The sequence below is a fragment of the Amphibalanus amphitrite genome, unplaced genomic scaffold, assembly GCF_019059575.1.
Source record: "Amphibalanus amphitrite isolate SeventyFive unplaced genomic scaffold, NRLGWU_Aamphi_draft 001867F_arrow, whole genome shotgun sequence".
Lineage (NCBI taxonomy): Eukaryota > Metazoa > Arthropoda > Thecostraca > Balanomorpha > Balanidae > Amphibalanus > Amphibalanus amphitrite.
Window position 1 is genome coordinate 29,357 of NW_024883360.1, and position 23,412 is coordinate 52,768.

At 48.1% G+C, this 23,412-nt stretch overlaps 1 protein-coding gene, 1 long non-coding RNA gene and 3 other non-coding genes across 7 annotated transcripts; 1 reads left to right on the top strand and 4 right to left on the bottom strand.

Moving 5' to 3' along the window:
- Positions 1-1,039: 1,039 nt before the first annotated feature.
- Positions 1,040-15,360, bottom strand: LOC122375549 (Bardet-Biedl syndrome 1 protein homolog). 3 transcript variants are annotated; one of them, XM_043355018.1, is made up of 13 exons: positions 15,297-15,360; positions 13,441-13,509; positions 12,884-13,043; positions 12,473-12,688; positions 11,658-11,831; positions 6,952-7,083; positions 6,369-6,453; positions 5,876-6,018; positions 5,003-5,231; positions 4,505-4,663; positions 4,104-4,234; positions 3,465-3,599; positions 1,040-2,104 (listed from the first exon to the last, which is right to left on the bottom strand). In XM_043355018.1, exons 2-13 carry the CDS (start codon positions 13,488-13,490, stop codon positions 1,931-1,933), a joined length of 1,788 nt encoding a protein of 595 aa, XP_043210953.1. In that variant the 5' UTR covers positions 13,491-13,509; positions 15,297-15,360; the 3' UTR covers positions 1,040-1,930. The 3 variants fall into 3 exon arrangements, with proteins under 3 accessions (XP_043210953.1, XP_043210952.1, XP_043210954.1); XM_043355017.1 differs by having other exon boundaries at positions 15,172-15,302; XM_043355019.1 differs by lacking the exons at positions 13,441-13,509; positions 15,297-15,360 and adding an exon at positions 15,172-15,250.
- On the top strand, positions 3,798-3,881 carry Trnal-cag. The gene has a single exon. It is a non-coding gene; the product is annotated as a tRNA-Leu (tRNA).
- On the bottom strand, positions 6,798-6,881 carry Trnal-cag. The gene has a single exon. It is a non-coding gene; the product is annotated as a tRNA-Leu (tRNA).
- Positions 11,463-11,546, bottom strand: Trnal-cag. The gene has a single exon. It is a non-coding gene; the product is annotated as a tRNA-Leu (tRNA).
- A 4,421-nt stretch (positions 15,361-19,781) lies between the features above and the next one.
- On the bottom strand, positions 19,782-22,351 carry LOC122375550. The gene is made up of 4 exons (XR_006255420.1): positions 21,987-22,351; positions 21,502-21,639; positions 21,025-21,144; positions 19,782-19,972 (listed from the first exon to the last, which is right to left on the bottom strand). It is a non-coding gene; the product is annotated as an uncharacterized LOC122375550 (long non-coding RNA).
- Positions 22,352-23,412: the final 1,061 nt, after the last annotated feature.

Genomic DNA, 23,412 nt, shown 5'->3' on the forward strand with positions numbered 1-23,412 from the left:
TAGCCAGGCATCTCAGGCTTGTCAAGGCCCAGGGGCACCACAGGTCTGTGAGGGGCACCAGCGACCTAGCACCAGTCAACACAGGTCTGCCAGGGGCGCCACAGACCTGCCAGGGGCACCACAGACCTGCCAGGGGCACCACAGACCTGCCAGGGGCACCAGAGGTCTGCCAGGGGCACCACCGGCCTCGCAGGGGCACCTTGGGCCTGTCAGGGGCACCACGGGCCTGCCGAGGGGCACTTCAGACTTTTCAGGGGCACCAGTCCTTTCCGGGCGCAGGGGTACCAGCGGCCTAGCAAGGGCACCAGAGGCCTGCCAGGGGCACCAGCGGCCTAGCAAGGGCACCAGAGGCCTGCCAGGGGCACCACAGGCCTAACAAGGGCACCACGGGCCTGTCAGGGGTACCTCAGGCTTGTCAGGGCCCAGGGACACCACAGTCCTTCCAAGGGCACCGCAAGCCTGTCAGGGGCACCAGAGGCCTGCCAGGGGCACCACAGGCCTAGCAAGGGCACCACTGGCCTGTCAGGGGCACCTCAGGCTTGTCAGGGCCCAGGGGCACCACAGTCCTTCCAGGGGCATTACAAGCCTGTCAGGGGCACCAGAGGCCTAGCAAGGGCACCACAGGCCTGTCATGGACACCACAGGCCTGCCAGGGGCACCAGAGGCCTAGCAAGGGCACCACAGGCCTGTCAGGGGCACCACAGGCCTGTCAGGGGCACCACGTGCCTGCCGGGGACACTTCAGGCTTGTCAGGGGCGTTACAGTCCTGTCAGGGCCCAGGGGCACCAGGCCCGTGGTGTCCCTGCTAGGCCTGTGGTGCCCCTGGCGGTCCTGTGGTGCCCCTGTCAGGACTGTGATACCCTTGATAGGCCGGTGGTGCCCCTGGCAGGTCTTTGGGCCCCCGGGCCTCAAGGGGGGGGCCATGACCCATGTGACCCCCCCCCCTTGGATCCGCCCCTGCGATCCACACACACAGTTTACTGAGAGTCTGATGCCAGATACCACTTACTAGGGAATCAGTCAGGTTGCAGAAGAGGGACAGGTGACACCAATATATTTCACAGATAAACATAGGACATACAGGCATCATGAAATGAAGAAACGTGAGCAATCAAAACTGGTCGACAAAGCTCATCAAACATTGTCGAAGTGACTGAAAGTTGAAACAACGATTAGATGTGACTAGAACACGTTGCAAGACCCAAAATCAAAACACATTTTCACAACTGTGTTGGAAACAGGGCAAAATAGCCATTAGCACCACATCAATTTGAGACTGAATGTAGTTGGCATTTACCCTATACTAACAACGAAAACACATATTTGAAGTTTGATATATGTTCGAAGCTCAACTGAATATAAAAGCAAAGTCCATAGTTCTCCTGTGCTCTGTTGCCACATGATGTTACACTAAATAAACAAAGCCTAAATGGCTCAAACAAAATAGCAGGACATCAAGTGATCATTGGTGCACCGTTTCAAACATGAATCATCCATCACTAACGGCGAATTCTGCGCAAAATACCGACACGTCAAAGTGGACGGACTGCTGGACGGATACGTTGACCGATAAACTCTGTCTTCAGGGCATGGTGACACTACAGGAACTTGCGAAGATGTGCACAGAAACTTAAATCCAAACACATTTGACCTTTGTCGATGTCGACAGCTAGTAAAATACAGCATGAACAAATGCAATGAAATTAATTCATTCACATTATCACAACGAAGGCAAACATAATAAGAGTATTACAATGAAAAATAAATATGACTTTCTGGTGAGATCTGATCATCTGAGACAAAACAACATAGATATCAATATCACGCATTCTTCCATCGTCCCTCACGACCGGACTCCACCCTAGTACCAGACTCCTTCAATAGATGTCGTCTCGATCGCTACCGCCGAACCTCTCCGCCAGGTGGCAGTCTAGGCGGAGACGGCCACTTCGGCTACGGGCATGTTGATGACTGCCGAGAGGATGGGTCGCGACTGAGTGCCGCGCGTGATGAAGACGCGCACCTGGTCGGAGATGCCCAGGTCGGAGACGAACTCCACCAGCGTGTCGTACACGTACGTCACGCCCGGGATCAGAATCGGTGCCTGCGGGTAGACGGCAGAGTACGACACGGCGATCAGCATTTTATTTATTTTGGGGGATATATCATTTCAGTCTGCTTGCCTTAGAGCATTTCAGCTCCGTTCCATCGTTTCTATCCTCAGGATGCTGAAATCCTTCTCCTCCACGCCACAACCCCCTCCGGGCTGGACAGGCATCTTTATTCCATGCGGGCTGCTCCCTTGGAGCGGCACCGCTGCTCCCGAGGGAGCGCACCCCGTAGCCGGGTGCAGGTAGTGCTTGGGGGGCTGGTCAGCCTGTCCAATCGGACGGTCTCAGCCCCGGTGACTCTCTAGGGTGTCTGCCCAGACCAATGTCTCCCCCTAAGTCCTATCATCCTTCCGGCTCTGCAATGGTCTTGTCAGACCGAAAGGGCCTAACCGAACAACAACAAAAGAGCATTTCAAAAATACATGACATGTGGGAAGAAAAATAAAGAGAAAGACGTTAAGCTACATAGTTCGACCATCTGCTGGTACGTTCCAGTAACTGAACTTGTCCGGTGGAAAATGGGACATAGTAATACGGACAGGATAACAATGACCGGCACCCAGCTTCGCAAACGGTCGACATTGGTCATTGCGTGGCTGTGTTGTGCTCTTTAGGAGGTGCCGTCATCACCGGTTGTCTGGTTGGGTGACTGTCAGCCTGGACAAGGAAGCGTGATCGAAGATGTGAGAAGCTTGGTCTTGAGGATCGAACCAGCTCGCCTAACACACGGACACGGTAAGGTAGGGTTCAGGGCACTTAAAGGGACTATCCCACCTTTAACATGGGATTTGAGTTGAGATAGCCAAGTTTGCGGCGAGGTTCAGAAACCACTATCTATCTAGGTTGCAACCCCCGCGGCCTCTTGGTGTTGAAGAAATTCGTTCCCTTCATTTGAAAATGGGCCTTGTACAAGGCCCTATCTTCAACATGGAGCGACCGTTAGTGTGACGTCACCTCGTTTAGTCATTCTGATTTAAATGGGTTTGTTCGTTGAAAAATCGCTTAAAACTTGGTCTGAACTTCGTTGTGGTGCCATCAGAGTAAAAAGAATCAGTTTTATGACAGTAATGTGGCCTGGGGAAGGAGGTAATTTTGGGCTGTGACGTCACATATTTGAAAGTTTGTGTTTGGAATATGGGAAGCCTAAGATGTTTAATGAAAAATAAATGCCAGAACCGTGTTCCTGGTCATCCAATCTATAAAGTCGGGCACAATTTAACTGGTTTTAACAACATTTTAGAAGGTGGGATAGTCCCTTTAAGGTAGGGTTTAGACTTCCGCCGATTCCCACTGATTTACAGACAAATCCAGACAGGTCTCTGTGACCCGCAAACCACCTACACTCAAACTCACGTGCATGAATCGCCGCTGCACCTGGTAGAGCTTTTCGTCGGCGTGCACGCGGATGCCCAGGTCCTGGACAATCTTCAGAGCAGAGGTGTTCTGCAGCTCCACGCGGATCTTGAACATCGGGCCCAGCCCCAGCACCTGCAGACAGACGAAAAGGCCTCAGATTATTGACCGACTGCATTCATCGCCTACCTTTATTAGAACTTTGGGAGAAGCTTCAAGTGGATAGATGACACATGGAAAGCCCCTCCCCCCCCACCCCCACAAACACACACACACAGATGACTGAAGGCTCATGCATTGAATTTTTATTTCTGCTCTCGCACCTACTTTCGTGTCAGGATGGCCGAGCGGTCTAAGGCGCTGCGTTCAGGTCGCAGTCTGGTTCTCCAGGCGTGGGTTCGAATCCCACTTCTGACAAACTGTTTGCCAGGCGATCCTTCGCACATCTCGCAAGCCCATCCACAACTAGAGGGTTTTGCTGCCAGACACCTGCACTCCGCAGCCATGATCACACAAATAAATCCCTACGCCTTCCTCAAACGTCAGACCAAGGCGGCCCTGGACAGGCGACACCATCCCGTACCCAACCCGCAACCAATAACATGACCAGCCAGCTGACTCCCCCGTTCGCAGACGAACCTGTGCAGCCAATCGGACGGGCTGCTCCTCAGTGGTGACGGGCGTCAGGCTCATCTGCAGCGACTTGACGTACTGGCGAGCGGCCTCCAATCGCAACAGGTACAGGTTGTACTGAAAGATGCGGTGCATCGCTGCCGGGACGGAGACACAGGCGTGGGCGGTGAGAGGGAGGCGGTATTTTGTATCACAGAGGAGATTTTGGAATTATTCAGACACGTCAGCTGGTAACACTACCCATGGAGTTTATCGATCCTGTTTTGAGTTAGAATAGTGTCATGCGGCATCAAAAGGAAGAACACGTTCGAGACGCACTTAAACAATCTGAAACAAATCCAGCTTTACATGAATACTTTCTGTGATTCACGACGGAGGTACCGCCCAGGCTGGTCGCCGCTACTCACATTGCGAATTCTCCCGCTCTCTCATTGTTTGGTCGACAAACAGTTTTGTCTTTTTGGGAATGTTGAGTTTGAGTTCCTTGCCAGCTGTCAGGGCACTGGCCGTCTCCATGGGCTCAAACTTGGCCCGGCGTCGGAGTATTTTCACCTGTAGGCCACCGGCTGAGCGAGAACAGAGAACCAGGGTTAAGTTACGGCCTGTGGCCCGTGAGTGAGTGAGTGAGACCGGAACAGCTGAGTATATTTAATTTTAAATATTATCCTTGCCGAGAACCATTTATGAATGAGCATAACACCAGTCAGCCGAAATGAATGAATGAATGAAAAATCACCACACCTGCCAATCGTTCTACGAGTTGCCATCGTGCTGCCCATTGACCATAATTGACAAGTTAATGTAACATAGCACTTCAAGTACCACCTCTCACCCTCATGACACTCTCTCCCCTTACCCATCTGCCATTTTGTCCTTTCACTCCCATCACCCTCTCCGTCACCTACCTTGATCCACGATGAGTAGTACATTCTCCTCGCGGCCGAACCGTCCAAATCTCAGCGCGTTGGCGGCGTGTTCCAGCTGAAACGAGTCCACCATCTGACGGTCCTGGTAGGTTCGTACCTCGCCATTTGACAGCGAGACGAGGAGCAGCTTCTGCGCGTGGCTGGCCAGCTCCATGGTGGTCATACAGAGCAGACTGGCGCCCAGACGCAGGCGCCACAGCAGCTTGCCCTGTGGAAAGTAGACGGTGGCAACAAGGTCAGGTCAAATCTCCGGGAGCTCTCGATATACATATTATTCCAAGCAAATGTTGACGGCATATAACCGACGAAGACATAGGGAGATAATATTCAGAAGGCAAAGCTATCGAGACTATTGTCGATCCCAAGGGCAAACATTGAATGATTTGGCAACTGGTCATAAGTTTATCTGCTTTGGTTGAAAGGGCACATACATAACTTTCTGGTAATCCACCTCTTCTCTTAAAAAAAAAAACTACTGATATTGAATAGGTGGATAAATGAACAAAGGAATCAATGACTGAGCAGAAGCAATCAATAAAAGGTTTGAATGAATGAATAAATGAATGAATGCTCGAATGAATGAATGAATGAATGAATGAATGAATGAATGAATGAATGAATGAATGAATGAATGAATGAATGGTGAATGAATGAATGAATGAATGAATGAATGAATGACTGCCCGATTGAATGAATGAATGAATCAGGCAATGAATGAATTATCATGGGAGAATTCATAATTCACAATTCACATCTCCAATACGACCAATGCCATTAACACAGCCACTCCCGACACATCTCCTCTTCCCTTTCCTCCCCCACACTGTCCCCGCCTTCCGAGTCCCGACTGACGTGGTTGGAGAAGCAGTAGACGTTGTCGTCCATACAGCCGACCAGGAAGGACTTTTCGCGCCGCTCCAGACCCACCGGCTGAGAGGAGAGCTCAGCAGTCAGTCGGCCCTCCTCCATGCCGCGCTTGGCAGTGTAGATCTTCCCTGGGTACACACAGAGCAGGGGAGTGGGTGGCGAGAAGTTCTAGAAACAGGGAATCAATACGAGGACATCTCAGGAAGTTCCTTTCGTCAAAACTGAAAAGCGCCTAGCTAAACTAAGCCATTACTTTCAAAATGTAAAACAGCATCGTTACTACAAAATCGGAACGTTCATGGTCGGGAAATGATGGATTGGGTTTTGGGCACCCAAAAGCGACTGTGGAAGTAGCCGGCGTCCGAGCTCGTCTTATAAAACACACATCAGTCGATGAAAGTCGATGAAAATGTAACCGGCACTTGTACAGCTTGGCTATGTAGTCGCCTTATGAAAAGCGCCGCAGACCAGTGCTTACCGTTTCTACAGGCGATCAGCATGCGGTACTCCACGTCAAACATGCCCGTCACCGTCAGGATACTGGGCACGCTGGGCAGGTGCAGCTGAAATAGGGGCATACATCCATTAGTCAAGATCGCAAAAATAATAGGCAGCTGTCACTGTCAGGATATTGGGCACGGGTGGCTCGGCGGGTGCAGCTGAAACAGTTGACAGTGATCATCCACCCTTTGTTCAGTCAACTGATAAAGGGAAAAGAACAGACTATGTAGAAAGGGAACTCATCCAGGAAAAGCACTTTCCCAAGATTATTATTTTCCCAAAATCAGATGAATACAAAATGTGGCATAACTTATAAATAAGACTAAGTGTGTTATGGTAGAAATAAGATCCACCTTAGTACACAACGCACGATCCACGTGTATGAGATCTGAAGAGCAAGACAATTTGTCAGAAGTGGGATTCGAACCCACGCCTGGAGAACCAGACTGCGACCTGAACGCAGCGCCTTAGACCGCTCGGCCATCCTGACTACATTCATGGTCCCGTCCCCGATTTTTCGGGGCGGGCGGTCCTCAGTAGCACGACTGCCGTCGACTCACGTTCATCAGCAGGGTGAAGGCTTCCGGGTCGAGGACGTACACCTGGCAGCTCTCCGTGCCCAGCACCAGACAGCTGACGGCATCCTCTTCCGCCATGTTCTTCTTCATGGTCGTGATGCAGGTGATCACCGTCTGCAGCAAAAACAGGAGGCGATTGTGACGACAACAACGACAATAAAGTCGCCGGTGTTCAGCTAAAGGGTAGTGTCTACTTTATGTTACTGTTGAGCATTTATGTAAAATGTTGCCTTTATTTCGATTGCATATCCCGTCCGTCGTTTTCATCCTCAGGATGCTCAAATCATTCTTCTCCACGCCGCAACCCTCGCTCCGGGCTGGACAGTGGACAGGCAACTTTATCTCATGCGGGCTGCTCCCTTGGAGAGGCTCCGCTGCTCACAAGAAAGCACACCCGTAGCCGGGTGCAGTGAGTACTTGGGGAGGCTGGTCGGCCTGTCCTAACGGATGGGCTCAGCCCCGTGACTCACTAGTCACTAGGGTGCCTGTCCAAACCAATGTCTCCCCCTAATTCCTATCATCCTTCCGGCTCTGAAATAGTCTTGTCAGACTGACAGGGCCTAACCTAACAAAACAAAACCAAAACATTTATTTCGATTGGGGCACAAACGCAATGGGAGAAACGACAGTAGTTGACGTTCATTATGGAGCGAGCGGAGCGAGTGAAGTCTGAAATTTCTGAGTATGAGCGGCCGGCCGTGGTCACGCTTTTGCGAAGCTTATATCTCAGCAACCACTTGACCGATTTACTTGCGGTAATTTTTGTAGGGTAGCTTCATTCCTCCTACCAAGTATTGGGCTACAGGGTGTTTAAAAAACTGTCACGGTTTTGAACATTTCCAATCTCCTTACTCTACGACCCACATCATTCAAATTTTCCAGATTCAGTGGCAATATTATCACATTTTATGTGGCAGAATTACAAGTTCCTAGACAAAATGCTTTTACACCAGAACAAAAAATAAACCTCAATTTTGGTGCTTTTGCTTGTTGCAACCATCAACGTGCTCGTCAATAGTTTTCTGCGGCTATTTCTCCCTGTCGAAGGCGCTCAGGGTGCTGTCTGGCCTCTGGGACGCCGAGGGATTTCGCCGAGTTTCCAGTTCCAAGACAGTGAGACGCAGACCACCAGACAAGGAGTGCTCAGAAAAACTGCGGTCATCTTCGACCCCGTGAGGATCTCAGCACTGGTCGTGCCCCGTGAGCCTGGACCAGCTCTTGTGATAGTTTCTCGTCTCATGTTTTAACTACCTACAATTTGTCACTCGCGCTATCGCTTCACGCTTGACGGCCGTGCGTGCTCGCCGCGCACCGCATCATATTACCAAACGTGCTGCGTGAGCCTTTTCTGACTCTGCTCACAAGTTTCTCGTTTCATATTCTAATTGCTTTTTGACGTACGACCTGATTGTTCTCTTTGTCCGCGGCGGCTTCTCGAGTCGCTGCGGGCAGTCTCCACTTGAACGTCACCGAGTGCAGTGCTCGGTGGCGGCGCGTGACTCCGCCGGCGCCCCGATGTGCGCCGGTGTAAGTGAAGTGACGGAATCAAGCACCGCGCACGATTCCGACGGCACCCCCAGCGGGTTGCTAAAGTGAACGGGCACCCCAGCGGGCTGCCAAAGTGAACGCCACTGAGCGCAGAGCTCAGTGGCAGTGCGCGGTTTCGCCGGCGCCCCGACGAGCGCCGGCGTATTGCAGCGCGGTGAACGAATCTGACGGCGCCCCGTCCGCAGCGGCGTTGATGTGCCCGCTCCGGCGGACTCTGAACTCTGAGCTCTGAACAGTGAACTTCATCGACAATACTCATTGTGCTTTCTGCTCTACGTGTCTACTCTGCGTTCTTCATTTCGTCCTTGTCTGTCGTTTCTGTCGTCATCTATCGTCTGGATTTCTTCAGTACACTCTTCAAAATTCATAAAGTTTTCCCCCGCTACAAGAAATGTCCCGGCCTCTACCAGAGGCTCGAAAGGGTCGGCGACCCGCTGGGCCGGGCAAGGCGTCGAGCGGGGCAGATCAGTCCGTGCGCACAGCGCGACGGTCGATGGGAGACTCTCCCAAAGCGAGTGCGAGCTTGCACGGCAACGAAGAGGTGGCAGAAGGCGCCAGCTAGGCGGCCTACGTGCCTTAAAACGTCATGTATGGTTCTGGCACTGTGCCGCTGTCCCCCGTGACCTCGTGGCGGCGGCGACCCGGCTCGCACCGCTGGTGAGGCGTCAGGCTGCTCTTGAGGCGGAGCTCTTTGCAGCTGACGCTCTGCTGGCTGAAGAGCGTGCTAAAACAGCAGCAGTGTCAGGGCAGCTCCGGGCCTCAACCGCCGAGGCCCACTGGCTGAGGGACCGACAAAGAGAGATGGAGGAGAGGGCCGTTCACGAAGCGGTCCGGCGGGCGGGCGCGGCGGAGGCCGAACTCGAGGCCCTCCGCGCCGAGCGGGACAGCGTGCGGCGAGCCCTACCTGCTGAGCAGCGGGCTCACGAGCTCTGCACGGCCGAGTACAGCCGGCTCCGGGCTGCCACCAACGAGCCGGAGCTACAGGCTATGGTCCGTGAAGCTCACGCGCCGCCGGCCGCAGCGTCCCAGCAGCCGCTAGTGCCCAGGTTGGAGCCGCACCGATTGTCTCCACTCGCCGATCTTTTCGGAGTCTTGGAGGACGACGATTTTTATTTAGAGCCGGCGGCACGCCTACTGTCGGTGCATCCTCTTCCCAGCGGCACGCGCGAGCTCCCATTCTTCCGGTGTGCGGCGCGCTCTCCAGGCCGCGGCCGGGCCGGCGCGCCGTTCGTGACGTTATGGAACGTGCTGTATGGCTGACACGTGTAGTGGAGCGTAAGCAGGGGAGGAGAGGAGGTCGCATGGTGGTACTGAGAATATTATTTTGCTGTGTGTATTGTCAAATAAAGATGGACCGTTTGTTTCTATGACTCTGGGCACTGGGACTTGGGAATCTGGGAATTCGCTCATGGCCAGAGCCGGGGTTGGCTAATGAGATGACTGCGGAGGTGACGGGGCGAGTTCCAGAAGCGCCACCTTTGTGGCGGGCCGGGTATACGTGCCACCCGCTGCCGTCTTGAGCTGTACGGCGCGGACTCGGCCGTCAGGCCCCGGGAACACTTGCAGCACGCGCGCCAGCGGCCAGTGACCTCGGGGCGTGTCAGATTCTGCTAGTAGCACCACGTCGCCGACTGCTAGGTTCCGTCGATCGGCATGCCATTTTCTCCTGTGGGTATGTAGGTACTCTCTTTTCCATCTTCGCCAGAGATGGTCTGTCGGTGCTTGAACGCATGTACCACCATCTTTTTGGAAGTGCAGATCCTGGGCGCTGAATACTCCAGAGGGAAGATAGCGGCTTCCCCTTCCCAGGAGATACAGTAGAATCCGCTTAATAAATGCACGTTGGTAATACTACGTTTTGGATTAATTAAGAGGTGGTTTTATTTACCGGAGTCAGTTATGTTTCTATGGAGAAATCGGTGAACAGCTCATGTGGCCACAATGCGGCTGGATTTATTAGCTGAGGTTATTAAAGGGACCCTCCCACCTTAAAAAAGTTAATGAATTGGCATAAAAGTGGTGTACCGTGAATCAGAAAGGGCGAAAATGAACATCTACCAAATTTCACCGAAAAATATTCACCCGTTTTTGAAATGTAAGACTTTTATTTTATAACGCGCGGTCAATGGGCTTGATGACGTCATCAGAGTCCGTAAGTGTTAAGAGATAGGGACTACGCTGGTCCCACCCTGCAAGTAAAGGGAAGAAATTTCTTGAACACTATAAAGCTGCGGGGGGTGCGACCAGGATAAATGGTGGTTTCTGAGCCTGGCCGCAAACTTGGCTATCTCAACTCAAATCTAATGTTAAGGTGGGAGGGTCCCTTTAAGCAAATTCTACTGTATAAGGGAAAAATATCAATATGAGCAGCCCGGCCCGGCCTGTAAGCCATTTGAGAGGCTTATAACTCAGTAAGTCAGCAACCGCTGGGCCGATTGACCTGCGGTCTCCTTAGTAGGGTATCCCCATCCCTTCTACCCCGTAACCGACTAGTGTTGAAGCAAAGGTGACCGCCGTGGCTCGTGCCACGTGAAAAGCCAAGAGTGTTCTAGTTGTTCTGCTGTAGTGAGAATTTTGATAGGCCTATATCCCGGCAACCGCTGGGGCGACTGACTGGTGGTTATTTCCGTAGAGTAGTTGCATCCATTCTTCCAAGCATCGGATACCCTCGATACATGTCGATCACCTCTAATGCAGGTGCAAAATGCAAAAAGAAGGGGTTAATTATTTAGGTATGCTTACTAAGTTAGTAGCTTTTTGCCCAGCTCACCGCTTTTTAAAAGCAAATAGAATTGTTCGACTGCCAAATGGTTTGTTTTATCTCCAGAACAGGAGAACGACAGAAGAAGCATTTTAGCGCGTAGATGAACTATTCGGATCATGGCTTGGGTTTTCCTGACGAGAGGAGAGCCAGATAACGGGCTAAAAAGAAGAGCAAGACAGTTTGTCAGAAGTGGGATTCGAACCCACGCCTGGAGAACCAGACTGCGACCTGAACGCAGCGCCTTAGACCGCTCGGCCATCCTGACATTGATAACTCCGAATGATCTCGCTAAAGAGGAGAAAAACTATAATTCATGCGTCGCTTGACCCCTTCTCCCCCCCCCCCCCCCCTACACACATATCCGACGAGCACCTACCCGCTTCTTGACGATGAAGTACTTGTGCGCGTCGATGAATGTCTGTCGCTCCTCAGGTGTGCGGCACATGAGCAGGTGCTGGGTGCGCGTGGTCAGACAGTGGGCGCCCACGTCCTTCCGAAGCAGGTCCAGGGTGTCGTACAGGGTCGCATGGTCGATCAGGTCGTCACGAGCCTGGGGCAGAGGAGAGCCAGCAGATGTCATCAGATAGGGACAGTGGCAAACAGTAAAGGGAGCACAGCGGCCATGAGGTGGCTGGGAAGGACTTATAGTCACCGTGGGAGGGACTTGGGAGGGACATGATCACCAGGCGTCTGACGGAAAACATGGCAATCACCGGATACTTACCAGGGTCACGCTTATAACGTACATACATCTGAGCAAATAATAGAGGAGTTCAGCGATGTCTCGATGGAGTACTTCTAGAATGAGGCAATGATACACAACATTTGGGCCTGAAACAAATACATTAGCGGCACCCAGATATCGATGTGGAATTTACTTGTTTTATATACATACTAGTATTTAGCTGTACCTACATACTTTGTTGACCAGACGTCGAACTGTCGAACTGTGCATCACTCTGCTGATACCTTGGTCCAAACGTCGAAATATACAACCTCCCAGGGTTTAAAGATCGAACTAAGCGCCCTATGGCTGCCTCTTGGAGTCCAGAGATCGAACTACGAGTCAAACCAATGTTTGGGAGTCGAACTGAACACCCCTAAGCCGACGCCTGTGTCCAAAGGTCGAACATTCGCCCTCTGCAATCCCCCGGCCCCAAAAAGTCGAACAATTCGCCACTCTGCGCGTACCTGGGTCCAGAGGTCGAACTCCGACGGGTTGACCTCGAGCGTGGGCAGGGTGAATTTGAAGTAGGGCCGCAGGTTCTTGTAGATGTAGATGTAGGCGCCCGAGGCGACGGCGATGGCCGGTACGCGCGGCTCCGTGGTGTCCATGTGGAAGGTGACGACGCCGGTCGGCAGGTCCAGCAGCGTGTTCTCCGACATCAGCGAAGTGCCGCGAAACACCTGGCAGGTGAGCAGTCACATAGTTAGTTATCAGTCACAGTCAGTGCTGTGATACACGAGTATATGAAGTCCAGTGATGCGGAGCTATAACAAAAACCAGCAATGCTAATTTGAATTGCAACACGCTGTGTTTGAATTGAATTCGGCTACTCAACACTGCTACGTGATCTTTCAACGTCTTTACTGGTCACCTGCCTTCAGTTTCATCTGGTAGGTGCCAGTGCCCAGGTCTGCCACAATCAGCTTGGAGTCTCCGTCCCCATTTAGGTCGGACAGTGCTATCGATGAGTTGAATGTGTACAGAGACGTCAGCGGATCACTGAGAGCGTCCAGCCACTTTTCAGACTTGTCTACTCTGTGAAAATAAAAGATTACAATATGTCATGTAACTATCATAATAAAAATGTAATATATAAATAAAACGTGACTGTATTATGCATACACAAACTTTGTTTATGCAGATAACCTATATCATTAGTATCCAATCTGGCTCCATCCAATCTGGCTTCAGTATTCCAAAACACAAGAAAGCCCTTGAACACTTCTATGGAGCTTTATAAAAGTAGCTGTGGCAATTAGAATTGAATAGGTAGGTATCATATACAAAATCATACACTCAGATTGCATGGCCTATATTTGGCATTGAACCCATAATTATGTGTAAATGACAGCATATTGTGATAGAATAGAAAGCAGAAAAACGAAAAAGTGGCTAGCTACTAAAATGACATAACAGTTGCATTAAAACTTACTGTTTCAAAGATGTTGTGCTTCCCATATATGCATTGCTTTTGGCTGCCATTGTTTTTCCTTACTTTGTCCTGTAAAGAAAAGATAAGTATTATGCCCCTCCTCCACCCCTCACTGCAAGCTGCAAAGTATGGCTATCTCCATCAGACCTGGTCATTGTGGAGGGGAGGTGCTCTCCATGTGCAATGTCATGGTGCATATTGACTATAATGTGGTACTTTGCTTGGAGCAGTATACACCCTCAGTGGTACTAGAACTGTGCTGAATCACTGTACCACTGCACATTGTCTGAAAGAAGTGTAAGCATGGGGGACAGCAGGTGGAAGGCTAGGGATTTAGGGAAGAAAAGACCTTTTATTCAAGTTTTGTCTCAACACAAAGTCAGCATTCAATGCCCACAACAGGCCCCAAAGGCCTCTTCCAGTTATACCTTCAATGCCCTGTTTGCTGCAGCCTAGTGTGGATTTCCAGCCTGGCTGATGCACATAGCACACAGTTGGTCACTGGTGTGGCATTGTCATCCCAAGTGGTGTGGTACCTCATGGTCCTCATTGACCCTGTTCTTGTGCTTTGCAATTTGCCCGCCCCATACCCACCTTGGAATCATCCAACACTAAATAGACCCATTATCAAATTCACCATTGGCAGATATACATGAGCACCATCACTTCTTATTCAATAATAAGTCAATAATAAGTCAATTTGTATTGTCCTAAACTAAATTTTAAATTATTTTATCTGAAGGCTGCAGAGATTCGAAATCAATTGCAAATAAAACTGCTCATTTCAATTCAAACTGAGCCTAAGACTGTACAGTACAGCAATATCGATCAGACCTCTTCTGTGTGGGGGCACCAAGGCTATATAAACTGATAGCTCAGCTAACAACTTGGGCGCGATCTGGTCCGTGGTGCTGCGCGGATTATGAAGAACTTTGAACTAATTATCATCATTCAGTACCTTTACGTCTGCCAGTCTGATACCCAATCTTCGGCATTAGTAGAGCTGACATCACACGAAAGTTTTCCATCCGAGGATGAGGAGAGGCGCTGTAGGTTTGTAGGCTGTAGGCCTGTAGGCCGGTACTGGTAGGTTTGTAGGTTTGTAGGTTTGGGATTGTGAATACGGCCAATAGTGAATATGGCCGAAGAGACTGGAACTGTTGTTCATGTCGTGTTGCACCGAAACCTGGGCCCAATCTTACGAATGCCGTAAATAGGATTTGGCAGCACTGGCCGGAGTTAACGGCTCTCATATCAAAGATATCCCTTTTATTTACATGCAGCTAATTTTGTCCAATGATTTTGATAGCACGAATGATTATGAATGTTGCCTGAACGAATGAATAAGTGAATGTGGAATAGGTAGTTCTGAAAGTTACCAAATGCCGTGAATGGGACGCCGGTGAAAACAGGGCGCCGGAGGGCATACTTGTCACGTGACATTTGGAACTTCTCCCCTCCGTGGGCCTTCTGCATGCCAAACGTCACGTGTAAATTTCAGGAACCTTGATCAAATCGCCCCAGGCACCCTGCCTGTTTTCACCGTCATCCCGTGAATGCGCATTCACGGCATTTGGTAACATTCAGAACTATTCCACATTCACTTATGCATTCGTTCACGCAACATTCATAATCAATCACACTATCAAAATCATTTGACAAGATTAATTCAAAATCAAATTGGAATGCAAAATAAGCGTGCATACCAACACCTTGGTCATTGATACTAACCGATGTCCAATACCACCAAGGCCACCAAGGCCCTAAAACATACATACAACAGTGTATATAAATAAATATATAAATATAGTAAATATAGTAAATATAGTAAATATATAAATATAGTATAAACATACAAGTACCACATGTGCTATGTGTAAATAACAACAGCGCGCCTGTGTGTAAACAATTTTGCGCAGTAGTTTGCCCTAAGGCGTTGTATTTGTAGTAGTGCCATATGAAGTGATTCCTTTATCATCAGGTAAAGGTGGTAGGGCAATCTTGATATAATTTCAATGACGCGTTTACACGCGTTTTAGTAAAGGAATCTTGCGTTTACATAGCGTTTGTTGCAACTAAGCTTATATCTCCGACTCCGTCCGGCGTCTACGATGTTGCAAAAGATGCCAATGGTGCTTAACCCGCGCCGGGCCGGGGGGGGGGGGGGGGGGGGGGGTTGGGGGTTTGAACGCCCCCCCCCCCTGCGGTTTTTCGCAGATATCTCAAAAACGGCGGCACGGAGCGCCGCCGTTTTTAGCACACCTGTTTGTGCATCTTTTCCGCACATGTTGTGAAAATTTGAGACCCAGGTCGCCTTAGGTCAGGTCACCAGGTCACGCCAAGTGACTTCACCTCAGAAAAAAAATAAGAATACTCGTCATTAGCTACACCGACTGATCGATTACCTTGAAACTTTTAGCGATTGATTAGAGCAACATTATCTATAAAATGTATATCTCGGAATTTTGATATCGGTGACTTAACCCGCGCCCCACTGGGGTCTGCCGAGCAACGCGCCCTACTGGGGGGGGCAATTTGCCCCCCCCCCCCTAAGATCTCGAGAACCACGCAAGATAGCAACAAGCGGTGAACGGTGTTGGATAGCCCTACCAGGGAACTACCTTGTGACCCAATTTGATCAAACCGATGATGTCACAGGTCAGGTCAAATGTCGAATTTTCACCGTTTACAGGCATTTCAAGAAATGCGTTGTAAAATCGAGTAAAATGCATTTCATTGAGAATCATCGGTGGGCAAATGTTCGTCAAACACATATTCTGCTATTTGAGGTCACTGGTACCAGGGCCCAATCTTACCAAATGCCGTGAATGCGCATTCACGGCATTTGGTAACATTCATAACTATTCAACATTCATGTATTCATTCGTTCGGGCAACATTCATAACCATTCACGCTATCAAAATCATTGGACAAGGTCACAACACAGTGCCATTAGCTCCGGCCAGTGCTGCCAAATCCTATTTACGGCATTGGTAAGATTGGGCCCAGGTCAGGTCATAGAGGTCAGGTCACTGAGGGTCAAAATATGAATATATCATGTGATGCATATATGATCCATTTTATATGCCAAACACGATTATATGGATCAGGCAGCCTTTTGGGTCAGGTTAGATTATGTTCTGGTGAAGGTCAGCTCAAGGTCAGGTCAAGGTCAGGTCAAATTAGGTCAAATTTCAAGGTTGATATTTTTGCATAAAATGGGTATCGATTCGATGCAGCTCGTCACGGGGAGTTCAATGGTGGTCTTTGTTTGGCGCTACGTGATCCAGAATTGCCAAAAATTGAGTTCAAAAAGTTGACGTCATCAATTTTGAACAGTTTTTTTTTGCTATAAATTGGCCAAAAAAGGAGGTATCGAACTAAAATTTGGTATGTAGATAGAAGAGGGTAGGGACTATCACGTATATTCCGTTTTTTCGATATTTGGAAATTTTTTGGTTTTTTGTTGCGTTTAAAAAAAAAATCAGTTTTTTGAATTTTTGGGGTCAAAATCCAATTTTTTTTGAAAATCCGAGATAAGAGTTTTGTAGCGCCGCCTTTTGTCTACATGACCATATAAAGAACTTTGAAATTGCTTGATAACTGTAGCTTTTGTGAGCGTTTCAAGATTTCATGTTTTTCTTTTTTTGCTCATTTTTGCTCGAACATGACCTCAGTTTGACCTCAATAACTCCTGACCTAAGGTGACCTAGGACTTGAAATTTTGTGTGAGGGTGTCAAATTGATGCCCGGGAAGGTACTAAAAATTTGGCTGCGCTGCGCTCCGCCGTTTTCTTGCTATTCAGGAAAAACCACAGGGGGCCAAATTGGCCCCCCAGCGGGGCGAGAGTTAACCCGCGCCCCGCTGGGCTATTCAGTCATACGCGCCCTGCTGGGGGGGGGGGGCAGATTCCGAACCGCTGGTCGTAGAAAGACGGGGAAAACGGCAATCGAAAGCTCTCAACAAGGCGGATTTTAAGAGCCCAATTTTTTTGCTCAAGTAGGTCAGAGGTCAGTTCAAGGTCGGGTCAAGGGTACAAAATGCAAGTTTCTACAGTATCGGCCTTGCACCGTAGTCGCCGAAGAATGGACTGAGACTGATTGCCCAAAATGTGTTATTTGGACTTTGGCTACCAAGACAATATTCTCCGGGATTTTGACACCACCGTGGTCATCATTTTGTAAGGCGCTGTGAATGGATTTGTAGTTCTAGTGAGGTCATGACTAAAGGGTCACCTCTGTTCTAGGTCACCAACTCTGAGGTTGTTATGCCTGTGTTCCTCGTTTTTTATTCTACTCTACTCAATCGATCTAACTTCGATCTGAACAATCCTTGAATAAACAATCCCATGTGAAAATGTACATTTGATAAATCCTTTCAATCAATCATATCCTAATTCGTTCCCTTACTCTGCTGACTCAGCAGGGAGCAACATTTTACCATATAGGTACTTAAGTAAAATGTCTTCCAGACACAAGTGGATAATTTGTGCGAATAAATCGGCTCGTTTTCACCACGCATTACGGCTGTCATGCTGGTGCTAAGTGTTGCTTTCTGTAGCCTCAGGCGTGTGGTCGACTTTTTATCTGAATAATTTTGCAAGGGACGTAAGGTGTTTAGGTATAACGGGTGTGCACTTAGTTTCTGGAAAAAGTTTGTGCTGCCATAACTTAAGTGTTTGAACTTAGACTAAGATGATATTTGGCACATATATAAATTGCAACAATAGTTAAAAGCTGTCAAAAGAATTAGGCGCTCTCTCCTCCCAGGCGGTCTAGAGCCCACGTGCTATACAGACGCCTCCTGTTGAAATTGCGTGGCACCTCCATGTCCAGGTGTGGCGATGGATAGCGCGTTATGGACTTCAAATAGACGCTGATATGCACTTAACATCTTCCTTAGTACTATTTTGTCTTCAAAAGTCCACATTCGGTCGCCGTTGAGATATGCCAAGAAGATTCTCTTCGCGACTCACAAACGGTACATGTGCGGCGACCCGTAGATCCAGCGCTCCGCGCGCACAGTGACTGCATTGTGGTGTGATCATGACACCTATACTTTCCTGGGGTAGTGATGTTCCCAATGTGACAAAATTTCTTTATTTAAGCACTGCTGTCAAAAGATATCGATGTCGGCACTGGCTACATAGGGCTAACATAAGATTGGATACCGCACGTGGGGATTTGGCGGTCCACTGACCAGGAGATTGCGTCAAAAGTGGTCAACAGGCTGAGGTTCCACATTTTGTGAGCGCCTGCCTCTCGAAGTGGTGTTTTACCCCATCTTCATTACATAAAATTTCCCTTTTAGGCGATCTAATTCCAGCATCCACAGGTGATTGCTTGATTCGTCTGTGCACTGAGCATTTATCATGATGGCTTACAGATCCATGTCTCATTGCTCCTCTGCTGCTTTTATCGGCTGCCGAATGCTGGATCATGGTATCTCTACCCTTTTTGGTATACAATATCACAATTTGAATTTTTTCTTCGAAAAATGGAAAACGGGAGGACGGGAAACGTATCGGGAACGCTCACAAGATGGTGAATACCTTTTACCAGAACGAGCCTCTTCTGCTGGGGCACTTTCGCCACGAATCAACACACCTGCACACTGTGCATGTGCCACGCACTTCCCCGTGCTTGTGCCGTTCCTCTAATGGCACAAGCTTTCTTTCTAGCAATACCTAGAAAGCGCCAATGGGAAGAGAAGTTGTTTCTCTGGAATTTTTGTTATTTTTGTGAAAATTCCGCCACTCTTTTCCGCGTTCATGACTTAGTTGTAAGCTCCTTTCTGTATGAAAAAATAGTCGGTTTAGTCTGAATTTTGGCATGCTCATACCAAAATGAATGATTATTCACTATACGAAAGTTTGTTTTGATAGCTTTAATAGTTTTAAAGATACGGATGATCAGTCTTTTTCCAGAAACTAAGTGCACACCCGTTAGTATACAACGTCGCTCTACCTATAACGGAGAAAAATATTTACTCCCCGAAGGATTTACAAACACCTTATTTCGGAAACTCCTTTTATGGGTGTTCATATACCACTAACTTTGGAGTATTCCATGACGAGACAGAGTAACTTAAGTATCTCACTTGATGTACCAGAGTAAACGAAGGAGCCTGGGAGTTCTCCTACTCCTCATGCATAACTGTTTGGAGTATTGAAACCCGGTAAGATGGAGTTTAATGGATAAAACTAAAAACAAGGCGAAAATCTACTCCAATATAGGTACTATATTTGGGACGTCAGAACCCCACCTAGCGGAGTAAATATTTTTTCTCCGTGGTACCATAAGGCAACAGAACCCTGAGCCGCGTCGTTAAAACACGTCCGATTGAATTCCGTTTTATTATCCGTCATTTATATCTTCATCGGGGGTCGAAACAATTTAATTAGCTGCACAGATGATTAGCGAGGTCCGTGATTTTCAATGCGTCGAGCACAGTGAGAAAAGATGGTGTAGGTATCCAGAAAGAGGCGAACTCAACCGCTGCCGCCCACGGTCAATTCTAGCAGCGGCGTAGCTGAAATGAAAGGCGTGATGCGTGAGGGGGTCGATGAGAATGCTGCGAAGCACAACGAATGAGAACCGCATCATAATAATGATCAAAATATAAAGAGAATCTTTGAATTTATCATTCACCTTTTATCTATTTCCTTACTCGTATGTATAGGTACACCCCTGACTACAAATAATTAAGTTGAAGTGCATTTAATTCAGTGGTTCTCTTTCATCTCGCAAACCGTAAAACGCGTTTCCTGTACAGTCAGTCTGAAAAGTACCGCGCAACAGTGCGGTACTTTTAAGACAGACTGTACACTGTAAAGGCCGCCCCACACTGGAACTCGCATGCGGGTTGCGAGTTTGCGGGTTTTGAGTTTGCGGGCATAATACTAATTCATAGAGCAATTAGACCGCTCCCTTATGGTAACTTCATGAATACAGTGAAGCCGGTCCACCTTCAGAAACTTACATATAGTCGCAATACCAGCACAACGAACCAAAATTCGACTTCAACGAAAAACCCGCAAACCTCGCAGAACTCGCAGACCTCGCAGCGAGGAAAATCAAAAGTTGACTCAAAATCAACTTTTGGAATGCGATGCAAGGTCGCTCACAAGCTAAAAACATGCAGACTCGCTTGTTAGATGGTAGTGTGGGTCACTCAGCTTAGATTGTATTATTTGCTTTTGAAGAAACCCGAAAACCCAAAAACTCGCAACCCGCATGCGAGTTCCAGTGTGGGGCGGCCTTTAAAGGTGTTATAATGCAACCTACCTAAATAGTGTGAGTTCTACTTCACGTACCTAAGAAAACATCACAAAGTTTGACAACATTTAAATGAAAGCTATCTCCGGTGTGATGTGATAGAATCAAAATGCAAAAATAAGGTGCCTCATAATTTTTCTCTTCTATTTATTGTTTTGCTGGATACCTTTGGAAGTCGATTAGTGTCGTTGGCTCGATCGCGTTGTCTTTTCTAAATTTGGTAGCGTGATGTGTAAAGGCACCTTTTTTGCAACAACTGTAACAATTAAGCCCTTTTCACACGCATATATATGACACCGAACTCACCAGCTCTGATTACAGGTGCCCCTATGCACACCCAGTAACCACCCGACTCGCACCGGGCTCTGCAGGTCCTCTGCGACACCTCTGCGCCGGGGGCGTACACGCGACCGCCGTACTCACAACCTGCGCATAAACAGTAGTCAGCTCAGGTCAGCTGCTTACTATGTCTTAGTAGTCGTAGCTGGCTACATATGTCAATAGTTGTGCTTATGTTACTCATGGGGAGAGTTCCAGACAAAAGCTGGCGAGACAAAATATTGCTTAGAATATCAATTATCATATCAAAAAGTTAAGTATGTATATACCACCTATGAATGGTTATTGCACTTGTTGAGGCTATAGGATTGATGCTGTGACTGGCTTGTTGGGCTTGTCATTTAATTCGTTAAGTGCTAGGCTTGTCATTTACCTATGTTCAAACCATTGGTTTTTTCTGTTCTCCACTATCAGCCGCCACAGTTAACGATCAGAAATACTCACACCCGCAGCCGGCGCTGATGCTGTTGATTGACACGACGCCGTTTGTGCATATAGCTTCGTAGCATTTTTGTGCGTTAGCCTCAAGTATGGCACCGTTCAGGAATATTTGCGGCGTGCTGCCGAAAGCGCACGTCGAACCTGCAGTAATGCAGTACATAGATTCATTAACAGGGCAGTGGATTATTGCAAAAGGCGCCCCAAAAGGCGTTTTACTGGTATCTAATTAATTATAACATTGAAGCATTAACATTTGGCATAAGCTAGTACCTAGTAGTGTTTTAGAAGCATCCAGAAAAGTTGCATTGGACGCTGCGGGACACTCTCTCCAATAAACTTTTCTCAATTCTGAAAACCTCACGGATCTCGCCTCCATAAATATGCCATTTTGTGCAAAATGTAGGTATAAACCGAGGTGCTATAAATTTATGCAATATGATATATTTTTAATCCTTCTCTAATTAATTGCAATGTGTAAGCACTCTCACCTTTCAGGGGCTCTCCTACACAGTAGGAAACGAGAAGAACTGCGACGATCGCTTGAAAAGCATGACCAAACATTTTATCTTCTATGTCGGTGCCTCTGGGCTGCTACTTCGACTTAAAGGCTGTAATAAAAGAAGGATACATTCCGAGAAAAATATCAGACCTTCGCGATGCATTGCATATTACGGTACATTTTAATGGAATAACCGGTTCAAAATTTTAAAAAAATGAACAGAATTTTAAGAATTTTAAAGAGAAGGTTATTCCCATAGAGATCTTATTATCTCTATAGTTATTCCATTGAATATCGTACATATAACGCTGTTCACCAGAGTGCTTCGTCATTTGATTGCAATTACAGTACATTTTCCCTACAATCTATTTTTCATGCAAAGTTTAATGAAAAATAAAGTGCATAAAGCGTATCCGTATCCTAGATACAAGTACGAGCCTAACACTCAAGCGTAAACCTTTGTATGTCGAGCACTTTTGCCTTTATGTCGACGTATATAATAAGCGGTATCATGCGTGTGTCTTTGGTTTGAATCTATACCCTCACCTGACGGTTGACGCTCGGGCGGCCTGCCTGCAACTGACTGCGGTCGGTGCGTATCAGGTCATACCTATACCTGTCGGGGGTCAACCATGACAGGTGTCATTACATAAGGAGGTGGGTTCAGTGAAGAGAAGCATGATTATGTAGGTAGACGTTGACTACCAACTCGTGCTTTGTTGGAAGCGAGACAGGATAAGTCACCGCTTTGACACACGCGCCTATTTGCGCTGACTTCTTTCACTCTTCCGCTCTCCTCTTTTCCCCAATTACTCCCTCTCACTTCTCTCTCTCTCTCTCTCTCTCTCTCTCTCTCTCTCTCTCTCTCTCTCTCTCTCTCTCTCTCTCTCTCTCTCTCTCTCTCTCTCTCTCTCTCTCTCTCTCTCTCTCTCTCTCTCTCTCTCTCTCTCTCTCTCTCTCTCTTTCTCTCTCTTTCTCTCTCTCTCTCTCTCTCTCTCTCTCTCTCTCTCTCTCTCGCTCTCTTCCTCTCCCTCTTTCTCTCGTTTCCTCTCTATAATTCCTCATTTCTTTTAACCACTTTTACATTGTGCCTCTTTCCAATAGCTCAGGTACTTGCCACTTGGTAAATAGGTATACAACAGCCTCCGTACCTACCACTCACAAAAGTTCCATTTGCTTGAAAAAAAAAACTTATCTATAACTTGGTAGACCTGTACTCGTGTCCATTTGGTATTTATTTCAACATAATTATGTTGGTAACTCGCAACTGTACGGCTTTTCAGAAGCTTGTTGCGGTGACCCTGCCCTCTACCCTCCGATCGCGCAATTCCAGTTCCGTGGCAGAATTTAGAGTCCAAAGTTTAACGTGCGCACATAGCCGCGCACGGCCGATCCCCTCACCATGACTTCGCCTG

What these genes read in the sequence shown, in the direction of transcription:
- LOC122375549 (XM_043355018.1), bottom strand. Translation starts at nt 13,490, where the DNA reads ATGGCAGCCAAAAGCAATGCATATATGGGAAGCACAACATCTTTGAAA. An exon ending in AGTTCGACCTCTGGACCCAG is followed by an intron (nt 11,832 to 12,472) that starts GTACGCGCAGAG and finishes CCTCTGCCCCAG; the next exon opens with GCTCGTGACGACCTGATCGA. An exon ending in TGCAGCGGCGATTCATGCAC is followed by an intron (nt 2,105 to 3,464) that starts GTGAGTTTGAGT and finishes GTCTACCCGCAG; the next exon opens with GCACCGATTCTGATCCCGGG.